Below are 22,723 nucleotides of genomic sequence, written 5' to 3'. Positions count from 1 at the left end.
TCTTTTTTTCCCTTTTTTGGCCATGCCCGTGGCATGCAGAAGTTCTTAGGCTAGGGATCCAACCGTCGTGACAGCAGCAACCCAAGTGACAACACTGGATCCTTAACCTACTGAGCTGCCAAGGAACTCTGAATTTAAAGTTTCCACATGTAGTGAATTTTAACCTTATGATTTTAGTGCACCTACTTTGATCTCCCCCTCATCACACACATGCACCTATTATGGGCATCTCCTTAGGGGTTTCATGTTTTGAGAAACTGTATTATAGATAATTTAAAATTTCTCACACAGTTAAAATCTGGGGCAAAATCTTGTGGTAGATTCTTAAATTTGCCTAAATGGAAGAACTATTTTAACAGGCTGTTGACATTTGACATTTAGAAGTCAGAATTTCACAATAATATGGAAACCTAAAAATAAAAGACTCGATTGCAACATTATCAGAATCACACCCAGCAGGAAGTCAAGTGAAGAAGGCACATGAACAATTTTAGAACAAAATAGAAGCATTCCAACTAGCATTTGCTGGAAGTAAGGGTAATATACTACTAATATATTTCATAGAATGCTTAGGATCAAAATCCCATATTAAGTCATAATGGGAATAAATATGAAAAAGACTAAATATATATTTAGACATATATTACTTTGCTGTATACCAGAAACTACGACATTGTAAATCAATTATATCCAATAAAAAAAATAATGTTTAGGAAAACTAGTAACCCAAAGAATATTATAAACTTACCTTTTCCTGGGTAACAAACTTAATTCCAGTTACTGAGATTTACTGGTAAGACATTTAGAAGGCATCAAAATAAAGGAAGAAATTCTCGTTACTGTGCTTTCGTGAATGTAAATATTGAGATTCTGAGGATAAGCATGTTTGGCAGGCATACTATAAAATAATATCTTTAACACAAAGATGAAATCTACAGGGAGCTCTGAGAAAGGGTAGGGAATAAAACTGACCTATTCAGTGGAATTCAAAGAATCCCTAAAAAGGTATCTGAATGTTATCAAATTATTACTATGTCTTTAATTGTAAAGCCTTTTTCCATGCATTTTCATCTCATTTTGTAGTTAATAAAGAAAAAGCTTTATATGCCAAGATGTTGATGTTCTGAAAAAGAGAAACACCCAAAGGAAAAAAAAAGTATGCTTCTGTTTAAAATATTTGAATGACAGCATCATCATAATACCCACTTGTTGAAGTAAGGGAGAGAGAGAAAGTATAAAGAATAACTCAGGTGAAATTGTCCAAATATTGAAAATACTCCAGACCTAATAATAAAGCTAGTTACCCACATAGAAGGGAACAGGGAAAATATTGAGAGTGGGCAAACAAAAGTGAAGTGATAGCATATAATCTGTTTAAGATTTTCTTTCCTAAATATTTGTTTAAATATTAAACCAAGCCTATTTGCAGACGAAAGGTATTCACTGAAACTCATGTGAGTAGCAGCAACAGTTAGAGTTTAACTTACTCTCCTCAGTGACACTTACTACCAAAGAAGCTTCATTAGAGAGATCTTCTCTGGGTACCATTTCCGGGGTCATGGTGAGAAAATTAAATCTTGTTTGCTGGGAATCAGCACCGTACAGATTGTAGGAATAAGGCAACGTTCCTTCACTGTAGTTGGGGGGACCCACGGGCCCGGCCTTGACACAGAGGCCAGGCTGAAAGCAGCCCCAGGCCGCGGGCCTGGAGGAGCGTCGCACGTGTAGGGCGACCGCCAGGATCACCGCCACCAGGAAGAGCACCGAGATCAGCGCCAAGGCCACCACCAGGTACAACTGCAGCTCAGCCTGGGCGTCCGAAGGGGCAGGAGCGTCCCCCAGGTCCGGCAGCGCCTCCTGCAGGCTGTCCGCGAACACCAGGAGCAGCGTGGCGGTGGCCGACAGGGGCGGCTGGCCCCCGTCGCGCACCGCGACCAGCAGGCGCTGGCGGGCCGCGTCCCGCTCGCCCAAGGCCCGCGCCGTGCGCACCTCGCCCGTGCGCAGCCCCAGGCTGAAGAGGCCCGGCTCGCTGGCCTGCAGCACGTGGTACGACAGCCACGCGTTGTGCCCCGCGTCCGCGTCCACCGCCACCACCTTGGTCACCAGGTAGCCGGGCTGCGCGGCGCGCGGCACCGTGTCGAAGAGCGCCGAGCCGTCGGGCCCCAGCGCCGGGTACAGCACCCTGGGCGCGTTGTCGTTGCGGTCGCCCACCAGCACGCGCAGGCTCACGTTGGCGCGGAGCGCGGGCGAGCCGTGGTCGCGGGCCTGCAGCGTCAGCTCCAAGGCGCGCAGCTGCTCGTGGTCGAAGGCGCGCTGCGCGAACACCACGCCGCTCTGCGCGCTCACGGACACGTAGGACGCCAGCGCGCGCGGCTCCAGGTCGCCGGCCACGAGGGAGTAGGAGACGTGGCCGTTGGGCCCCAGGTCGGGATCGCGAGCGCTCACTTGCGCGATGGAGGCGCCGGGCGGGTTGTTCTCCGCCACGTGGACCTCGTAGGAGGCCTGCTGGAAAACCGGAGCGTTGTCGTTGACGTCTGCGATGTGCAGGGTGATGGTAGTGCTGGTGGAGAGGGGCGGCTTGCCCCTGTCGGTGGCTGTGATGGTGACATTGTATTCCGGAGTCTGCTCTCGGTCTAGGGCCCCATCTGTTACAAGCTTGTAGTAATTATTGGCAGAAGATTCAATTCTAAAAGGAACTTTTTCTTTTATGAGACACGTGACCTTCCCGTTTTCTCCTGAATCTTTATCATGTGTTTTGAACAGAGCAATTACAGTTCCGGGTTCTGCATCCTCCGTTATGGAACTAGACACCGAAGTGAAAACCACCTCCGGGGCATTGTCATTCTCATCTAAAATTTCCAGTATAATTTTACACTCGGTGTTCATGCCTCCGCCGTCCCTGGCCTCGAGGCTTATAGTATAACTGCTACTGATTTCAAAGTCTACCGGGTCCTTGGATTTAATTTCTCCACTTTGATGGTCCAGTGTAAGCACATTTCCGATATCTCGTAGGGTTCTGAAGGAGTATGTGATCTCTGCATTGATGCCTTCATCCTGGTCAGTGGCCTTCACCTTTAGCACAGGGGTGCCTGGAGGCGAGTTCTCACGCAGACTAACTTTGTACACATCCTGACTGAACACTGGGGGGTTATCATTGGCATCCGTGACCTTGACCCTGATTTGAGCGGTGCCCGTTCTGACCGGATCACCCCCATCCACTGCTGTCAGGACCAAAAGGTGGGAGCTCTGTTGTTCCCGGTCCAGGGGCTTCTCCAGCACTAATTCTGGGGCATTCTTGCTTTCAGTCTTACCCTCAATCGTCAAAGAGAAATGCTTACTATAGCTGAGTTGGTAACTCTGGAGAGAGTTAAGCCCTACATCTGCATCTATAGCTGATTCCAAGCCAAACCGAGTTCCTGGAATTGCCAATTCATTGATTTGTAAAACAATACTATCTTGGGGGAAATGAGGTGGATTGTCATTTATATCTTCTATCGTCACGTCTATGTGAAATACATTTAGAGGATTCTCTACTACAACCTCCAAGGGCACGACACACAGAGGGTTTGGGGAGCAGAGTGACTCCCGATCTATTCTGTCATTCACAAGTAAGTTCCCATTCTCCGTGTTTACAGTAAAGTATTGTTTCTCCGAACTAACTCTGAGGTTGCGGGTCAATAAATCCCGTACATGCAGCCCAAGGTCCTCAGCAAGATTCCCTACCACGGAGCCTCTGGCCATTTCTTCTGGGATAGAATAGCGGATGTGTTCCGAGAGAGCCCCGCAGAACAAAGGGAGCAAGAAAGGAAAAAGTACTTGCCGCAGCCGCCAGGCGCTGCTCCTCTGCTTCACCCTATTTCCCATCCTTCTCTGCGTTGCTGCAGCCTCCGATGTTAAGATGATTTACAAATTGCGTTTAAACTATCCACACCGACCGCGTAGAAAACACAACACTCCCAGGTTGAGGACATCCCAATCCTTCTTCCGGAATCAGATTTGCCGAGAAGAAAGCCTGAAGCCGGTGATTCTCCTTTCCAACTTGCTTTTGTGACTGTGCAGAAAATCACTCGGGTAGATCCTGAGCGCCCGCTCTTGCAGCTCATTGGCCAACAGCGGCACTCGGAGTCTATTCAGAGAACTGCAGTCAGAAGCCTTGTAAATAAAGGGATGCGGTATTCCAACAGATGCGTTGAACTGATGTATAGGGAATGCGGCAGTGTAGAGTTTTGGATAGGTCTATTTTCCAGTATTTGCTACCAAAGAAGGTTCCTTAGAGACGGAATCCCATAGAAGAGCAATTAACTCAGTAATGAGAAAAGTTTGTCATTTTCTAACTATTAGAGGCAATGCACACATTGGAAGTACAAGTCAAAGACTTATCTCCAGACTTAGAACAAAGATCACATGGAAGAATAGCCCAAAAAATGGTATGGGGAAAATCTGACAGCCATAAAATGACCCTGTTAGTCCATCCAATATGCATATGATTTTCTTCTCTCATCAGAATAAAGTGGAGGAGAAATCAAAGCTATATAAGGTTTTACTCAGGATAAAGATGCCCGATACTATAAGTTTTCCTTGCTACTTATAAAAGAGGTTTATGAAAATGATTGTGAAGTGTTTTACACTTTTATCATGAAGGGAATAAAAAAGCATACCCTACCAGATTACCATAGGAATTTAATGACATGGAATGTGAAGGTGTTTTATTTTCATCCTTTAATTTCACTAGATCATATGTTGACTCTCACCAGAGCTTTATCACTACCTCTACTGAAATTAACCTTAACCTCAGGTGTCAAAAACAACTTTCCTTTTTATTCTCTAAGATCTCGGTTGCCGACTCCTAATTCAGACGGTGTCAAAAATATATATGGAACAATCAATCTCCCTCTTCCAGCAAACTCCTCGTATTCTTTTTATTCATCTAATTCCGGTTGAAGTAAAATGCATTAAATCTTTTTTTCTCAGTTTGGAGTCCCACAAGCATAAATTCTATCCCTAGATGCACAAAACGCTAACATTTTGCGTGACATCAGATTTAGGCATCTGTTGCAGATCTTCCCTACAGCTGACATTCTTTTGGCCCAAACATGAGATCCTCAACATATAGTTAATTATAATAAGGTCAATTCCAAAATGAGAACGGAAAACTTGAAAGAGAACATGAATATGCAAGTACTTTGGACAGAGTATCCAGAAGTGGTGTCAAGAGTGCTGAGCTGACCTGACCCTGGAAACGATTCCTGCTGTAAAATAAGTTTCCCTAGGCAAGTTTCCTTCTCCCCTGACTTTCCTGGACTTTGCTTCAGATACCATTGGCACTATTAGATAACTATCAGGGCTTCAATAGCAAGTTGCATCTGGATATAAGAATCGAATATACTTGTGTTTGATACAAAAAAATAAGTTTACAAAGGAAATAAAGAATGATCCATGACGCTTAATAAAATAGTGAAAACAACAAAAGTAGCCAGAAGAATACTTACTAAATCAGTCTCATAAAATCTAAATACACACTCCACCTCTTCACATATATTCGAGTATTACAAATATAGGCACAAACTATTCTAAATGAATAAATCCGATGAATGCAAGCATGTCTAGCAGATTTGAAAACAACCTTTTGGGAAGCACTGGATCAAAATTAAGTGATTTCTGCAAGTGAATTTGGTACATGAAACAACCAACAATGCACACACACATAGAGACACAAAAGTACAAGTGAAAGAATAAAAGGAAGTAACACCAGTTCTCCATTTTAGCTATTTCTTCAAAAGAATCTAATGACTTTACTGTAGAAATAGAAAAGATGTCTAGAACTTAAGAAAAAAAAATGTGTTCTACATTTCCTCCCCAAGAGAGCCTCCTACTTAAAAGGCAGTCAATATGTCTTGTTGGGGTGGGATAAAAAAATGAGACGAAGTTGAAATAACAGGATCTAAACATATTCCCAGCTACCAAATATCAAAACGGAATTCTGTTCACGTGTGTAAGTGTGTGTATGTATGTATTATGGATAAGAAAAAGAGCTAGAGCAAGTATACTGTTGAATCAACAGGATTAAATATGAACATTAGAAGTAAATAACAGGAGAACATAATTATAAATCAGCGGAGGCGATACGAAGTTGAAATGAAATAAAAAAATGTTTGTGAGTCACTGATTCGAATCATTACCAGTTTACAGTGATAGTCAATCAAAGACACTGATGATAGAAAAATATTACTGAAATTCAACTTACAATAAAGCAAGCCATGATAACTAGACTGGGCTTCGAAATTAAAACAAGAGTTCCCTGGTGGCCTAGGATTCACAGTTGTCCCTGCTATGGTTCGGGCCCATCCCTGGCCAGGGAATTTCTGATAAATGATTCTTTCATGAAACCTACGTTAGATAAAGTACAGAAACTCACATGTTTTGCTTTAAATATATAAGAACATATGCCTCCCCCAACAGTTTTTATAACAGGCTTAGGGAAAAAGTCACTTAAAAGACCTGTGCAGAAACACCAACAATTGGGAGGCAGGAGATAAATCTCACCTGATTACTGGTAGAATCACATTTGCCTAAACCGGTAGCTGAATCTTCACCTATCAGAAGAGGCTCGCTTTTCCCACAGCTCTCCTGGCTGATGAGCGTGTCCGCATAGTTGGGCTGCGGGAAGATCACGTGGCTCCCCCGCGAGTCCGAGGTGAGCGACACCTCGTGCGAATAGGTCTGCAGGAAAGCCCGCACCCCGTCCACGCCCACGAAGTGGGACGCGGGCACGCCACCCAGTCCGCCTCCTGACGCCTGCAGCACACGCGACAGGTGCCAGCGCCTCAGCCTGAGCGCCAGCAGCACGATGACAAAGGCCAGGAAGACACAGGAGACCGCCGCCACTGCCACCACCAAGTACAGTGTCAGGCCTGAGTCATCGGGGCTGGCAGGAGATTCAAGGCTATCCAGGTCAGCCAGGACGTCGGGGATGCTGTCTGCCACTGCCACGGTGAGCGTGACGGTGGCCGAGAGGGGGGGCTGGCCGTGGTCCTGGACCGCCACCACCAGGCTCTGCTTGAGGGCGTCTCTGTCCAGCAGGGCCCGCGCTGTGCGCACCTCGCCCGTGTGCAGCCCCACCACGAAGAGCCCTGGCTCGCTGGCCTTGAGCAGGCGGTAGGACAGCCAGGCGTTCTGGCCCGAGTCTCTGTCCACCGCCACCACCTTCGTGACTAAGTAGCCGGGCTCTGCGGAGCGGGGTGCCAGCTCCACGCCAGTGGAGCCATCCATGGGTAGGGCAGGGTACAGGATCTCTGGGGCATTGTCGTTCTGGTCCAGTATGAATATGCTCAATGACACGTTGCTGCTGAGCGGTGGGTTCCCACTGTCACGCGCTGTCACCCACAACTGCAGTTCATGGAATTGTTCATAGTCAAAGGAGCGCAGCGCATACAGAACACCGGTGTCTGTGTTTATGGAGACATAGGAGGATAGAGGTGCCCCCTGGAGCGTATCCTCTGCCAGAGAATAAGTGACCTGGGCATTCTCTTTGCTGTCCCGGTCTAATGCAGACACCGAGAAGAAGGAGGCTCCTCTGGGGTTGTTTTCAGGAATGTAGGCGTGATAAGAGGAGTGAGTGAAGGTGGGCGGGTTATCGTTGTCATCTGCTACATTCAGTGAAATGTGAGTTTCTGTAGACAAGGGCGGACTTCCCTGATCTGTGGCTGTCAATGTTATATTGTAGCTCTGAAACTGCTCCCTGTCCAATGCTTGGTTTGTGATCAACTTATAATAATTTCCATAAGTCTTTTCTAATTTAAAAGGCAGATTGTTAGGAATGGAGCAAGAGACTTGACCATTTTCTCCGGAATCTTGATCTTGCACATTTAGAAGGGCAATCACTGTACCTGGAGGAGAGTTTTCCAGCACTGAATTAGTAGCGGATGTGATCGTTATTTCTGGAGCGTTATCATTCACATCCACGACTGTGACCAACATCTTCGCAGTGGTAGAGAGACCTCCGCCATCTTGGCCTTGAATTTCCAGCTCATAGAATCTGTATTTCTCAAAATCCAGAGGACCCTGTATTAAGACGTCTCCAGATCGAGAATCCAACTGGAATATTTCAGAAGCTTTGCTTTCCATATTCCGGAATGAATACACCACCTCCCCGTTCATCCCCTCATCGGGATCAGTTGCATTCACTGTTAGGACCCGAGTTCCAGGGCTGAGGTTCTCAGGAACACTCACTCTGTACAGAGGCTTTGTAAACTTGGGGATATGATCATTTACATCGAGGACCACCACGCGAATGGGAACAGTGCCCTGGCGGATGGGATCTCCTCCATCTAAGGCTGTGAGGAGGAGGTGGTGAGCAGCCTCTTTTTCCCGGTCCAGGCTCCCCTCCAGCACTAACTCCGGATTCTTGGCCCCATCCGTTCCGCTTCGAACTTGCAAGGAAAAGTAACTATTAGGGTTGAGCTGGTAGCGCTGGAGGGAGTTCTCGCCCACATCTGGATCCCTGGCGTCAGGAAGAGGAAATCGCGATCCTGGAGTTGCATGCTCACTGATTTTTATCTCCACTTCCTCCTCCCGGAAACTGGGGGCATTATCATTAATATCCATTATTTCCACCTCTACTCCATAAATCTTCAGGGTATTTTCCACAAGTATGTCCATGTTTAAAAAACAGGAGGAGGAAACCGCCTCACAGAGCTCCTCCCGGTCTATCCTACCCGCGGTGATCAAGCCGCCACTGCGCGGATTCAGAGCGAAAAGCTGCGTCTTTCCTCTGGAGACGATGCGGACACCACGCTGCGCCAGCTCCCAGGGCTCCAGGCCGAGGTCCTTGGAAATATTGCCCACGAAGAAGCCTTTGTCTGTCTCTTCTGGCACCGAGTATCGGATCTGCCCGGCCCCAGACTCCCGCAGCGTCCCCAGGACCAGCAGTAGGACCAGCCCGCTGCGGTCAAGGCGCACTTGCCAATTCGCCATGGCGGTGGCTGAACCTGTATTCCGCGATTTCTTGAGCCTTTGGTTCTGAAATAGCTTATGTATCCACGAGGTCCCTGGCCGACTGCATCCAAAAAATATTACGGAGCGAAAGCGAGTACTTTGAGTTTCCAGCACCGGAATCTGTGAGTAACCATCTCGCTGTGCTTTGTGTTTTAGAGGTAGGGGAGGGAGGGACTCTGTAGCGCTCTGCTTCCCGTTCCCTAATTGGTGAACAGCGGCGCCTAGAGCCCAATCGTATTATTGCAACGCGAAAGAAAAACTCAATTAATGTGCCTGTTACCGAGTTCTTAAACTCACCTCTTAGAGAATCACAAGTATTTGTAAAGCTTAAAATTGCAGACAATAAAGAGTTATGTTATGTGACATTAAAGGCTTGCCAAGAGCACTTATTAAAAGAGTAATCATTAAACGGGCTTGCTAATTTTTTCTTAGGTTTTCAAGTACTGCTGGAACTGAAAACCTGCAGGTTAGATTTTGTTCCTATTGATTTTTACTGACTGGAGGCCACAGCATTTGTGGCTGTGGAACTAGCACAGTTCCAACAAAATCATCAGTGGGATTATGACTATAATTCTTGCCAATGTTTATTTCTTAAGTAAAATAAAGAAAAAAACATTTGAAAAAATATGGGATTATTTTACGGTTGTCACTTAAGGTACCACAGTATAAAAATATAACTATATTCCATATCCCTGATGAAAAGATATTCTATTTTGTGAACAACGGACCTGAGAATTCTCTGTATATTTTACCTTGCAATGCACTTGAATAGTAGAGGGATTGCAGCATTGTAAACTTTAGTATTAACAGTTAACACACATAGGTTTGAACTAAATTAATTTTAGGAACTTTATCAAGAGATGGGATCTACAGTCTGGAAATAGTAGTGCTATATTATAAATTATTGGCAAACTGGCATATAAAAACCATTATTTTAAATACTTACCTGTTTAAAAGTGTTCTTATCTGCCTCCACACTAGGAGTTAAAATGCTCGCCAATAGCCCTGCAGAGCTGTCTTTGTAGAGAATATCTTGTGTGGCTGGACAATGTTCAGCAGATGTGAAAAAATTAAATTCTGGATTAGTTTGATTCCCAGGCACACATAAATTATAGGCATAGGGCAATGTTCCCTCAGTGTAGATGGGAGGAATCTCAGGACCAGACTTAGAGCAAAGAGCAGATCCAAAGCAGCCTCCAGCACTCGGGCTGGAAGAGCTTCTCAGGCGCAGGGCGACCGCCAGGATCACCGCCACCAGGAAGAGCACCGAGATCAGCGCCAAGGCCACCACCAGGTACAACTGCAGCTCAGCCTGGGCGTCCGAAGGGGCAGGAGCGTCCCCCAGGTCCGGCAGCGCCTCCTGCAGGCTGTCCGCGAACACCAGGAGCAGCGTGGCGGTGGCCGACAGGGGCGGCTGGCCCCCGTCGCGCACCGCGACCAGCAGGCGCTGGCGGGCCGCGTCCCGCTCGCCCAAGGCCCGCGCCGTGCGCACCTCGCCCGTGCGCAGCCCCAGGCTGAAGAGGCCCGGCTCGCTGGCCTGCAGCACGTGGTACGACAGCCACGCGTTGTGCCCCGCGTCCGCGTCCACCGCCACCACCTTGGTCACCAGGTAGCCGGGCTGCGCGGCGCGCGGCACCGTGTCGAAGAGCGCCGAGCCGTCGGGCCCCAGCGCCGGGTACAGCACCCTGGGCGCGTTGTCGTTGCGGTCGCCCACCAGCACGCGCAGGCTCACGTTGGCGCGGAGCGCGGGCGAGCCGTGGTCGCGGGCCTGCAGCGTCAGCTCCAAGGCGCGCAGCTGCTCGTGGTCGAAGGCGCGCTGCGCGAACACCACGCCGCTCTGCGCGCTCACGGACACGTAGGACGCCAGCGCGCGCGGCTCCAGGTCGCCGGCCACGAGGGAGTAGGAGACGTGGCCGTTGGGCCCCAGGTCGGGATCGCGAGCGCTCACTTGCGCGATGGAGGCGCCGGGCGGGTTGTTCTCCGCCACGTGGACCTCGTAGGAGGCCTGCTGGAAAACCGGAGCGTTGTCGTTGACGTCTGCGATGTGCAGAGTGATGGTAGTGCTGGTGGAGAGGGGCGGCTTGCCCCTGTCGGTGGCTGTGATGGTGACATTGTATTCCGGAGTCTGCTCTCGGTCCAGGGTCCCATCTGTTACTAACTTGTAGTATTTTTTAGAAGAATGGATCTTAAACGGAACATCTCCACTTAAATTACAAGTGACTTCTCCATTTCCTCCGGAATCCCGGTCCCGTGTTTTGAAGAGAGCCACAACCATTCCTGGGTGGGAATCCTCCAAAATCTGATCAGAGAGAGAAGTGATGATTATTTCTGGGCTGTTGTCATTCTCGTCTAAAACTTCTATAATGACTTTACACTGTGTAGAGAGGGATCCTCGGTCCTTTGCTTCCACATCTATGGTATATCTTTCTACATCTTCATAATCCAAGGCTTGATGAGTTATAATGTTTCCTGTAGCAGAATCCAGAGAGAACTTGTACTTGGAAGTATCACCCACACCAAGGAACGAGTATGTTATCTCTGCGTTGACGCCTTCGTCTAGGTCAGTAGCGCTGACCTTCAGCACGAAGGTGCCTGGGGGCACGTCTTCCGGAAGACGGACCTTGTACACATCTTGGGTGAACACGGGCGGGTTGTCGTTGGCATCCACCACCAGGATGCGGATTTGAGTGGTGCCGCTTCGCGGCGGATCCCCACCGTCCACAGCTGTTAGCACCAAGTGGTGAGCGCTCTGTGTTTCTCTGTCCAGGGTCGTCTTCAGTACCAATTCTGGATATTTGCTACCATCAGGATTGTCTTTCACTACTAACGAGAAATACTCGTTAGGACTTAGTTGGTATTTGCTCAGTGAATTCAGACTAATATCGGGATCTTTTGCAGACTCAAGAATGGTTCGCGTTCCCGGGCTAACAGATTCAATAATTTCTAAATGTGTTTCATTTTTATGGAACTGAGGAGCATGGTCGTTAATATCTTCAATAACCACAACGATATCAAAAATATTTAAAGGATTTTCCACCACGGCCTCCAGCTGCAATTCACATCTTCTTCTCTCTTTGCATATCTGCTCACGGTCTATTCGGTCCTTCACAAGCAAGTCCCCGCTCTCCGCGTCTACGCTGAAGAGCAGCTTCTCTGCACTAACTCGCAGCTTGCGAGCTGACACGTCCCGAACACCGAGCCCTAGGTCCTTGGCGAGGGTCCCTACCACCGAGCCCTTGGCCAGCTCCTCGGGAATGGAGTAGCGGATCTGCTCGCAGAGCGCGGGGTATAACAAAGGCAGCAGGAAGGGCAACAGTACCTGGCGCCGGCTGGCCGGGCGTCTCTGCGTGCAGCTCCCTCCCATTGCGCGTCTAGGTCTCGCTGGAGCCCGGTCTTTCTGGTTGGAGAAAGTGCACACTAGCGCACCGATAGAGCTCACCGCCAAGGACAGGCGGAGCGCTCCGCCAGTTCTGGATCTGGGAAGGCGTCTGTGCTGAGCAGAGCCTGCGCGGCCAGGAGCCTGGGTGTGTGAGCGGGCTTCCTTCTCTCTGTGTGGGTGGCTGCGCAGGAAATCTCGAGCCAGAGGCTCAGGAATCCTGGGCTTCAGCGCTTGTCCTGCACTGGCCGACAGCGGCGCCCAGAGGCTCCGTGTGGAACCACAGCTTAGGTTTTCCTCTAGGTCAGGAAACCTTTTCCTTTAAACGCAAGGTGATAGCAGCTAAAATATCTGAAACTTATTCCTCTGTGATTCCGTGTTCATCATGAATATTTTTCACATGATCAAAACTATCACATATTTTTATATGTTAAGATTTTAGATAGATTTTGAATAGGTAGAAATATTTCAAAATCAAAAAGACAAAAAGAATGTAGAGGGCAAAGTGGGTCACCTATTCCATCGCCTGCTACTATCCAGCTCTGCCATCCAGAGGCAACCACTGTTATTCCTTTTATGAGTAATTATCCACAAAGGAAAGTACTAAAGATAAGCAAAACACTTTTTTTGGTCTTCAACCCAGACTTATATTTGACGAGAAAGTATTCATCCATCCCCCCATACTTAGGAACTAGAATACAACCATTGTCCTATTCATTACAATCATCCAAAGTGTCCTGTATTACTTTTACATAACTATATTTTAAAATATTTGCTTACAATAGCTACCATGCCAAAAGAGGTTTTTAATCTATATTTTTCAAAATAATGGAACTACGTGAAACAGATGCATAATTTTGACTCTCATGGGCAGATATTTAAAATGACAGTTGTAAACTATGACCTAGAGATGATAACTATGTTCTCTTTCTATAGATGTTTGCTTGAACAAATGTTGAAGGACATGAAAAAAGAGTCATGGTCTTATAAATATTTTGAAATATATGAGGACACTGTTTGACTTTATGCTACCATATTAGCTTAGAAGAACAGCAGTAATAAGTTAAAAGAGCTCAAACCAAACACATCGCCATTTCACTAACTAAATGGTTCACGAGTACCTCAACTGATATCTCTAGAATTCTGTGTATATCTCCATGGGCAGTCAGATCCCATGCAGACATGACATTTCTTTCTTGGCTTTAACTTTACTTTGACGCTAAATTTCAGAGTTTCAAGTGGATCTTCTTTTCTCTCTATAAGGAGTCACTGAAATGCCTTTGACACATATCCTTAAACATGTACAAGTCTATCACTTCACAACTGCATACATTTTTTCAGCCTTAGAGGTTGGAGAATTTAACAAAAAGTACAGGGATAGAAGAAACCCAAATTTGCTTAATGTAACCTTCTACAAGCTCTCTAGAATCCCTATTGAGCAAGTAAAGTAAAATTAAAATGGTAGCTCTTCCACAAAACGGTCTGAAAATAGAATCACAGGCAAAATGGGTGCTGTAGTGTTAGCACGTATGATTTTGGAAAATTTTAAGCACACGTTGTTATCAATTGCTAATAGAATATTAACGAAAATGGATAGTATTTCCAGTGAGGCTAATGCACTTGTTTCTGACATTTACATATTTTTACCAGACCTGTCTTCAAAGCAAGAGACAGGGTTGTCTAAGGGGCTAGGATTTCAGCATGTAGCCAACAGGAGAGCACACAATTGACAAGACACTTCTGTATAGAAATCTTCTCTTAGGAATTGTCAGTATTCTACTCAACAAAACTACAAAATACAAGACTCTGTGAGTTACTCAAAACAGCCTATGACAATAGACCTTCACCGGGATTAGGTGACTATTAACCAGAAAGTAAAACCACATCAGCCTTAATAATCATCAAGTTCTACTATTCAATGTTTTAGCAAGAAGCAAATGTCATTGAAATGGAGAGAAACGTGAAAAAATTAAGTTTCCACCATCATGCTGCAAACCTAAAAGTAAAACCAATCATAATTTTTAAAGGAGCAAAAAGGAGTAAAAACAGAACTCACTGGCACCAAAGGGGTATCTTCTATAGGAAACTTCGAATCATCTGACAAAGACAGAGGATCCTTTTTCCCGCAGCTCTCCTGGCTGATGAGCGTGTCCGCATAGTTGGGCTGCGGGAAGATCACGTGGCTCCCCCGCGAGTCCGCGGTGAGCGACACCTCGTGCGAATAGGTCTGCAGGAAAGCCCGCACCCCGTCCACGCCCACGAAGTGGGACGCGGGCACGCCACCCAGTCCACCTCCTGACGCCTGGAGCACACGCGACAGGTGCCAGCGCCTCAGCCTGAGCGCCAGCAGCACGATGACAAAGGCCAGGAAGACACAGGAGACCGCCGCCACCGCCACCACCAAGTACAGTGTCAGGCCTGAGTCATCGGGGCTGGCAGGAGATTCGAGGCTATCCAGGTCAGCCAGGACGTCGGGGATGCTGTCTGCCACAGCCACGGTGAGCGTGACAGTGGCCGAGAGAGGGGGCTGGCCGTGGTCCTGGACCGCCACCACCAGGCTCTGCTTGAGGGCGTCTCTGTCCAGCAGGGCCCGCGCTGTGCGCACCTCGCCCGTGTGCAGCCCCACCGCGAAGAGCCCTGGCTCGCTGGCCTTGAGCAGGCGGTAGGACAGCCAGGCGTTCTGGCCCGAGTCTCTGTCCACCGCCACCACCTTCGTGACTAAGTAGCCGGGCTCTGCGGAGCGGGGTGCCAGCTCCACGCCTGTGGAACCATCCATGGGGAGGGCGGGGTACAGGATTTCAGGTGCATTGTCATTCTGGTCCAGCACGAATATGCTCAGAGACACATTGCTGCTGAGCGGTGGGTTCCCACTATCAGTGGCTGTCACCTGCAACTGCAAGTCACGAAACTGCTCATAGTCGAAAGATCGCAGTGCATACAGGACGCCTGTGTCAGAGTTGATGGAGATGTAGGAGGACAGAGGTGCCCCCTGGATGGTGTCTTCAACCAGGGAATAAATAACCCGAGCATTTTCTTCACTGTCTGGGTCCAGTGCAGTCACCGAGAAGATGGAGGCGCCTCTGGGGTTGTTCTCTGGGATGTAGGTAAAGTAGGAGATGTGAGAGAAGGTGGGTGGATTGTCATTGATATCGGCCACTTGCAGGGTGAAGTGAGTTTCTGTTGATAGGGGTGGACTTCCTCCGTCTGTGACTGTTACTGTGATGTTGTAAGAAGATACCTGTTCCCTGTCAAGGGCTTTGTGTGTCACCAATCGGTAATAACTGTCGATGGATTTTTCTAACTTAAATGGTAGATCGCCTGATATGGAACAGGTGACCTGTCCATTTTGCCCGGAGTCCAGATCGTGCACGTTTAAAAGGGCTATAACACTCCCCAGAGGTGAGTCTTCCACCAAGGGACTAAACAGAGATGTGATGGTCACCTCCGGACTGTTGTCATTTACATCTTCTACTGTAATCAACACTTTCGCTGTTGCAAGATAGGCTCCTCCATCTTCTGCTTGTATTTCGATTTCATAGAAACTTGTTTCTTCATAATCCAGATTTTCTGATAGTTTTATCTCCCCAGTATTTTTGTTTAGCTGGAATTTCAACAATTGTGTGTCAGGTAGTTTTCGGAATGAATACGTCACTTCTCCATTGGCACCTTCATCCCTGTCAGTGGCAGTGACTGTCAACAGCTGCGCACCCACAGGCAAGTTCTCCAGAACATTCACCCGGTATTCGGACAAACTGAAGACCGGCGCATTGTCGTTTGCATCGAAGACAGTCACACTGATGAGGACTGTGCCAGATCGGAGAGGGTCACCCCCGTCCAGGGCGGTGAGGACCAGATGGTGCACTGCCTCTTCCTCGCGATCCAAGGCGCGCTCCAGCACCAGCTCCGGGTACTTAACGCCACTGGCACGGCTCTGAACTGCCAGGGAGAAGTGTTTATTGGAGCTGAGCTGGTAGCTCTGTAGGGAGTTCACGCCCACATCCGGATCAGCAGCTTCCGGGAGAGGGAAACGCATTCCTGGAGCGACGTTTTCATTAATTTTTACATCTAGATTTTCTGCTTGGAATTTTGGTGCATTATCGTTGATATCAATTACTTCTATTTCTACTCCGAAGAGTTTCACCCTATCTTCCACAAGAATATTAAAACTCACCAGACACCGCCTGCTCTGGGCGCAGAGCTCCTCCCGGTCTATGCGGCCCGCGGTGACCAGGCTGCCGCTTCGCGGGTTCAGCGCAAAGGGCTGCGTCCTACCTCTGGAGACGATGCGGACTCCGCGCTCCCCCAGCTCGCGGGGCTCCAGCCCCAGGTCTTTGGAGATGTTACCCACAAAAGAACCTTTGTCTAACTCCTCGGGAATGGAGTAGCGGATCTGCCGAGCTTCGGCCTCCCATCGAAAAAGGAGGAAAAGGCAGAGCAGGATCTGCGCGCTGCGGTCGGAGCGAGTCCTTTGAGCGGCCATTGTCTGGTGACGGAATTCTCGCCAGATCCTTCCTGGGCGCGCTGTATTGTTTCGGCCCGATCCTTTTTCTTTCGCTAGCTGCCTGCGCACCCTTAATTCCGGGGTGAGTTTCGCTGCAGCCCTGGAGCGGGTTTGCAGGGACTGTGGAGCTTTGTGTAGTTGGAACCCTGAGAATCCGGATTGAGCGCTAGCTGCAGATCTCTCCTAGCAGGTGAACAGCGGCGCTCAGAGTCCTTAGACGTTACTGCATCCACTATGTATGCAAGAGGAAAACACTACTCTATTTTTGTTGTGTATTTTATTTTGTTTTACATCTTTGGTTTCTCAACTCATATCCGTAAATCAACGACTATTTGTAGGTTTCTTACTCGGTGGAATAAAGTGGAATGAAAGTTCTACAAGGTATTATATGATCATAGTTGATTATATATATTTGTAATACTCATTTTCCCAACAGAAATATATCCGCTTTAAAAGGTAAGTAAAGCTTATTTTTTTCTTTCCTATGAGATTCTAGCTATATTAAGAAAAGTCTTACAATATTATTTTAAATTATGATTTAAATGATCCGTGTTTAGTAGACAGTCATACAGAGACTATATGAGATATATCCTTTATAATTCACTTAGAATCTTCAAAATTTTACATTTGCTCTATTGAATAATTAAACTTGTTTGACATTGTGATTGTGTGAAAGGGTTTCAATTTTTTTCTAAAATGGCTTTACTAAGTCTCAATGACTCTTTTTAAAAACATTTTAATATAGGCCTATTTTATTAGAAGCTAATGTGATCTATTTAAATGAGTGGAGCTGGTAATCACCAACTAAAAGGACCGTGTTCGTACTACAGTGGGAAGAGAAGTACATACAAGGGCTACAATTTTAAACAAAGTAAAAATAGTGATGTAGGTTTTAAACAAATAAGTGTTTATGTCAAATATCCTGTTTTCACCAGGGTGTGATATCAGTGTACCTGATCCCTCCTTTGCATTTCGTAAGGAAGCTCAAAGTGGCCCACACGCCTTCGGTTGTATATTCCCATCAACTCACCAGTAGTTTTCTCCCTCAAAGGTGAGAAGTTTAGAGGTTCACTTCTTTCATATAGAGAGAACAGGTTGTTCAGAAATATTTATGCCACTATATCCCCAAGTATAGACCTCTTCAAAGATTTTATCTTTAGTCTTTAAAGATTTTATATCAGACAGTCGGGGACAGACATTGGACATAAAATACACTAGCATTTCACTTGCTGTCTTGGAACTTCCTTATCTTGTGATGTAGAGAAGAAGAAAAAAGATTGGGAACGAGTACACTTTTGAGCACCAAGAAAAGTAGAAATAAGAGGAAAACCAGAAGGACCAAAAATTGAAGAGAAAAAGTCCTCTAGGGTAGTTAGTAGCAAGTTTTGAGGACCATAGGAAACTTGGCAATGGAATCAAATTTTTGACCTCTCTCCCAAGAGAAATGCATACATCTGTAAATTTGCATGCAATTTCAGGAATTCATGGATCTGCTTCCCATCCCCTCTCAAATGCATACTGTTTTAAAAATTGCTAAGATACCCAAAAGGACATACAAGATTATTTGCAAAACATGTTTTTTGAAATGAGCACCTGCTTTCATATCTGATGAGTACCTGAAAATACAAATAGGGTATGGAAAATTCAACCTAAGTCTTAGCATATTTGAATAGGTTGTTATTTATTATTTGGTAAGAAGCCAGGACTATGACCTCTATTTTGTTACCCTAAGTTTGACATGATAACTCCAATTTAGTGATATTCCATCTGAGCAACTTATGAACCAAGTAATCTTGAAGATGTATTCAGCAAAAATTGACACTGAGAAGACAAGATTGTGATTAGCTGTGGATTTTCTAAATATAAAGTCAAGGAGTATGCATGTACAGTCAAGTAATACGCATGAAATATGAAACACTAATAGAATATTACAGAAAACACAAAAACGAAACTCACCGGTATCAGGGTCTCAGGATGTGAAGTCAAATCATTCCCACTCTGAAGTGGAAATAAGGCCCCAGGTGACTCAGCACAAAGTATGTCTTGTCCTGAACTCAACGGCTCACTACATGTCAGAAAATTAAACTCTGTCTTTCCAGTGTGGGCAACGCACAGGTTGTAGGAATAAGGCAACGTTCCTTCACTGTAGTTGGGGGGACCCACGGGCCCGGCCTTGACACAGAGGCCAGGCTGAAAGCAGCCCCAGGCCTCGGGCCTGGAGGAGCGTCGCACGTGTAGGGCCACCGCCAGGATCACCGCCACCAGGAAGAGCACCGAGATCAGCGCCAAGGCCACCACCAGGTACAACTGCAGCTCAGCCTGGGCGTCCGAAGGGGCAGGAGCGTCCCCCAGGTCCGGCAGCGCCTCCTGCAGGCTGTCCGCGAACACCAGGAGCAGCGTGGCGGTGGCCGACAGGGGCGGCTGGCCCCCGTCGCGCACCGCGACCAGCAGGCGCTGGCGGGCCGCGTCCCGCTCGCCCAAGGCCCGCGCCGTGCGCACCTCGCCCGTGCGCAGCCCCAGGCTGAAGAGGCCCGGCTCGCTGGCCTGCAGCACGTGGTACGACAGCCACGCGTTGTGCCCCGCGTCCGCGTCCACCGCCACCACCTTGGTCACCAGGTAGCCGGGCTGCGCGGCGCGCGGCACCGTGTCGAAGAGCGCCGAGCCGTCGGGCCCCAGCGCCGGGTACAGCACCCTGGGCGCGTTGTCGTTGCGGTCGCCCACCAGCACGCGCAGGCTCACGTTGGCGCGGAGCGCGGGCGAGCCGTGGTCGCGGGCCTGCAGCGTCAGCTCCAAGGCGCGCAGCTGCTCGTGGTCGAAGGCGCGCTGCGCGAACACCACGCCGCTCTGCGCGCTCACGGACACGTAGGACGCCAGCGCGCGCGGCTCCAGGTCGCCGGCCACGAGGGAGTAGGAGACGTGGCCGTTGGGCCCCAGGTCGGGATCGCGAGCGCTCACTTGCGCGATGGAGGCGCCGGGCGGGTTGTTCTCCGCCACGTGGACCTCGTAGGAGGCCTGCTGGAAAACCGGAGCGTTGTCGTTGACGTCTGCGATGTGCAGAGTGATGGTAGTGCTGGAGGAGAGGGGCGGCTTGCCCCTGTCGGTGGCTGTGATGGTGACATTGTATTCCGGAGTCTGCTCTCGGTCTAGGGCCCCATCTGTCACCAGCCTGTAGTAATTATTAGAAGAAGAATAAATCTTGAAAGGAACATCTCTTCCTATATGACAGGTGACTTCTCCAATTCCTCCAGAGTCCTGGTCGCGTGTTTTGAAGAGGGCAACAACCATTCCTGGGTGGGAATCCTCCAAAATCTGATCTGAGAGAGAAGTGATGATTATTTCTGGAATGTTGTCGTTTTCATCTAGGATATCTATGATTACTTTACATTGGGTAGAGAGGCCACCGCCGTCTTTTGCTTCCACTTCCATGGTGTATCTTTCTATATCCTCAAAATCCAGTGACTGGTTATTCTTAATCAGGCCTGTTTTCTCATCCAGTGAGAACATGTTCCTTGTACTCTGAGCAGTGCTCCTGAAGTAGTACTGTATTTCAGCATTGACTCCCTCGTCCCGGTCAGTGGCTGTCACCAGCAACACCGAGGACCCAGGTGGTAGATTTTCACTAACGCTGATTCTATATTCGTCTTTGCTGAACACGGGGGGGTTATCATTCGTGTCCTTCACAAAGACTTCTATTTGAGTGGTGGCACTTCGTGGTGGGTCCCCTCCGTCGAAGGCAGTCAATATCAAGCGATGGGACGGCTGCTCTTCCCGATCTAGGGGTTTCTCCAAAGACAACTCTGGGTATTTGCCACCATCGGAATTAACTCTAACCATTAATGAGAAATACGGGTTAGGATTTATCTGATAATCTTTAACTGAGTTCGTGTTTATATCGGGGTCAGTGGCAGGGTCAAGCGACATTCGTGCACCTGTGGATACAGATTCAAAAATTTCTAGACGTATTTCCTTTTGATCGAACTGAGGGGCATGGTCGTTAATATCCTCAACATCCACCATGATATGAAAAATATTTAAAGGATTTTCCACCACGGCCTCCAGCTGCAATTCACATCTTCTTCTCTCTTTGCATATCTGCTCACGGTCTATTCGGTCCTTCACAAGCAAGTCCCCGCTCTCCGCGTCTACGCTGAAGAGCAGCTTCTCTGCACTAACTCGCAGCTTGCGAGCTGACACGTCCCGAACACCGAGCCCTAGGTCCTTGGCGAGGGTCCCTACCACCGAGCCCTTGGCCAGCTCCTCGGGAATGGAGTAGCGGATCTGCTCGCAGAGCGCGGGGTATAACAAAGGCAGCAGGAAGGGCAACAGTACCTGGCGCCGGCTGGCCGGGCGTCTCTGCGTGCAGCTCCCTCCCATTGCGCGTCTAGGTCTCGCTGGAGCCCGGTCTTTCTGGAGAGGCAAAGAAACTGCAATCCACGGCGTCACGGAAGGGGCATTTGGCCCAGGACAGGCGGATCTGGGAAGGCGTCTGTGCTGAGCAGAGCCTGCGCGGCCAGGAGCCTGGGTGTGTGAGCGGGCTTCCTTCTCTCTGTGTGGGTGGCTGCGCAGGAAATCTCGAGCCAGAGGCTCAGGAATCCTGGGCTTCAGCGCTTGTCCTGCACTGGCCGACAGCGGCGCCCAGAGGCCGTGTGTGGAACCGCAGCCTGACAGTTTTGCCTTGAATCCCATTTCTATCACCAGAATGTGCATATACACAGTTCTGCAATATCCCTAAATTTTAGGTTTACCAAGTATACGGAGGATGTCTGTCTATGTACTTAGTTTTTCAAGAAATTTGTTATGGGAAATTTCAGGCTTGTACAAAAGTAGGGAGCACTATTATTGAACCTTCATATACCCGTCACGCAACTGCAACAGTGATCAACACAAGATCACATTTGTTTACTATATGTTCATTCCGTCGTTATTTTGAAGAAAATCCAGCTATTTTAATGAACTCTCTTTAAAGACACTAAGATGAGGAAGAATTTTATTCTTAAGTCTATTTTATCTGTTCCCAATGCAAAAGTGCCGCCTCATTTAAGAAAACCAGAATTCAGCATTTCCCACACTCTGCCCAGTCATCCATCCCATAAGCCTTGTATTCTGTTTCTAAAGGCAAGTGATGTTTTCATAGCTGAGAATAGTAGTTACCTACCATGATATAGAAGCCTTCATCCATATCTCTGTTATTACATTTTCCCAAATGAACATATATTTTTGTGTTTATGACTCTTAGGTACTAAAGACTACTCCCCAGGACAGAAACTTTAAATGACAGTTTGGCTACTGCATGGTTAAAAATATGGCCCTGAAAAGTAAATATGGCTTTACTTTTTTCCTACTAGCTTGGGAATAAAGAGTATTTGAAATAATGATACTTGGTATATCCTAATGGATTTCCAGACATGTTAGCCCTTGTGTTCAGTATGTTTAGAATAGAATTCTGTTTTTTGATTTTCCTTTGGTTCTTTTTTCCCCCCATACCTATGGAAGGTGGAGTTTCTGAGCTAGGAATGAAACCTGCACCACGGCAGTAACCTGAGCTGCTGCAGTGACAACCCTGGATCCTTAACCCATTGTGCAACAAGAAAACACCTTGAATAGAATTTTGATTCAGTTTCAAAGCTTATGTTCAAAGTCTCCTACAATGCCATTTATTACTTGAAATGACATTATGTTTAAAATCACCTTATACATTATTATTTTCCTATGTCTGAAAGCCAGTAGAATATTCTTAGAACCTCCTAGCATAGTTCTTGAGAATACTTTCCTAAATCATCTCCCAGATCCAGATTTAGTTCTAGCCTGGGAAGATGAAGGACTAGGCATAAGTAACAGACAGGTGAAGAATA

At 47.6% G+C, this 22,723-nt stretch overlaps 1 protein-coding gene across 10 annotated transcripts in view; it reads right to left on the bottom strand.

Annotated features, from left to right (window-relative positions):
* Nucleotides 1-22,723, bottom strand: part of LOC100736974 (protocadherin gamma-C4) — a 189,180-nt gene that overhangs the window by 88,029 nt on the left and 78,428 nt on the right. Inside the window, exon 1 of one of the 10 annotated variants that reach the window (XM_085014849.1) lies at nt 14,427-17,026. The exons of 8 other annotated variants lie outside the window; for them this stretch is intronic. In XM_085014849.1, coding sequence (XP_084870975.1) covers nt 14,427-16,850 — 2,424 coding nt within the window. In that variant the 5' untranslated portion in view covers nt 16,851-17,026. Of the gene's footprint in view, nt 1-6,543; nt 9,149-14,426; nt 17,027-22,723 lie in introns of those variants that run through there. One more of the 10 variants, XM_085014848.1, reaches the window with a different exon arrangement.

Source organism: Sus scrofa, chromosome 2 (assembly GCF_054392235.1).
Source record: "Sus scrofa isolate SSC_HxYL_T2T_F1_AM1 chromosome 2, Sscrofa_HxYL_maternal_Yorkshire_Landrace_v2.0, whole genome shotgun sequence".
Lineage (NCBI taxonomy): Eukaryota > Metazoa > Chordata > Mammalia > Artiodactyla > Suidae > Sus > Sus scrofa.
The sequence above is the reverse complement of the archived record's forward strand: the minus strand, read 5'-3'. Positions and strand labels throughout refer to the sequence as shown.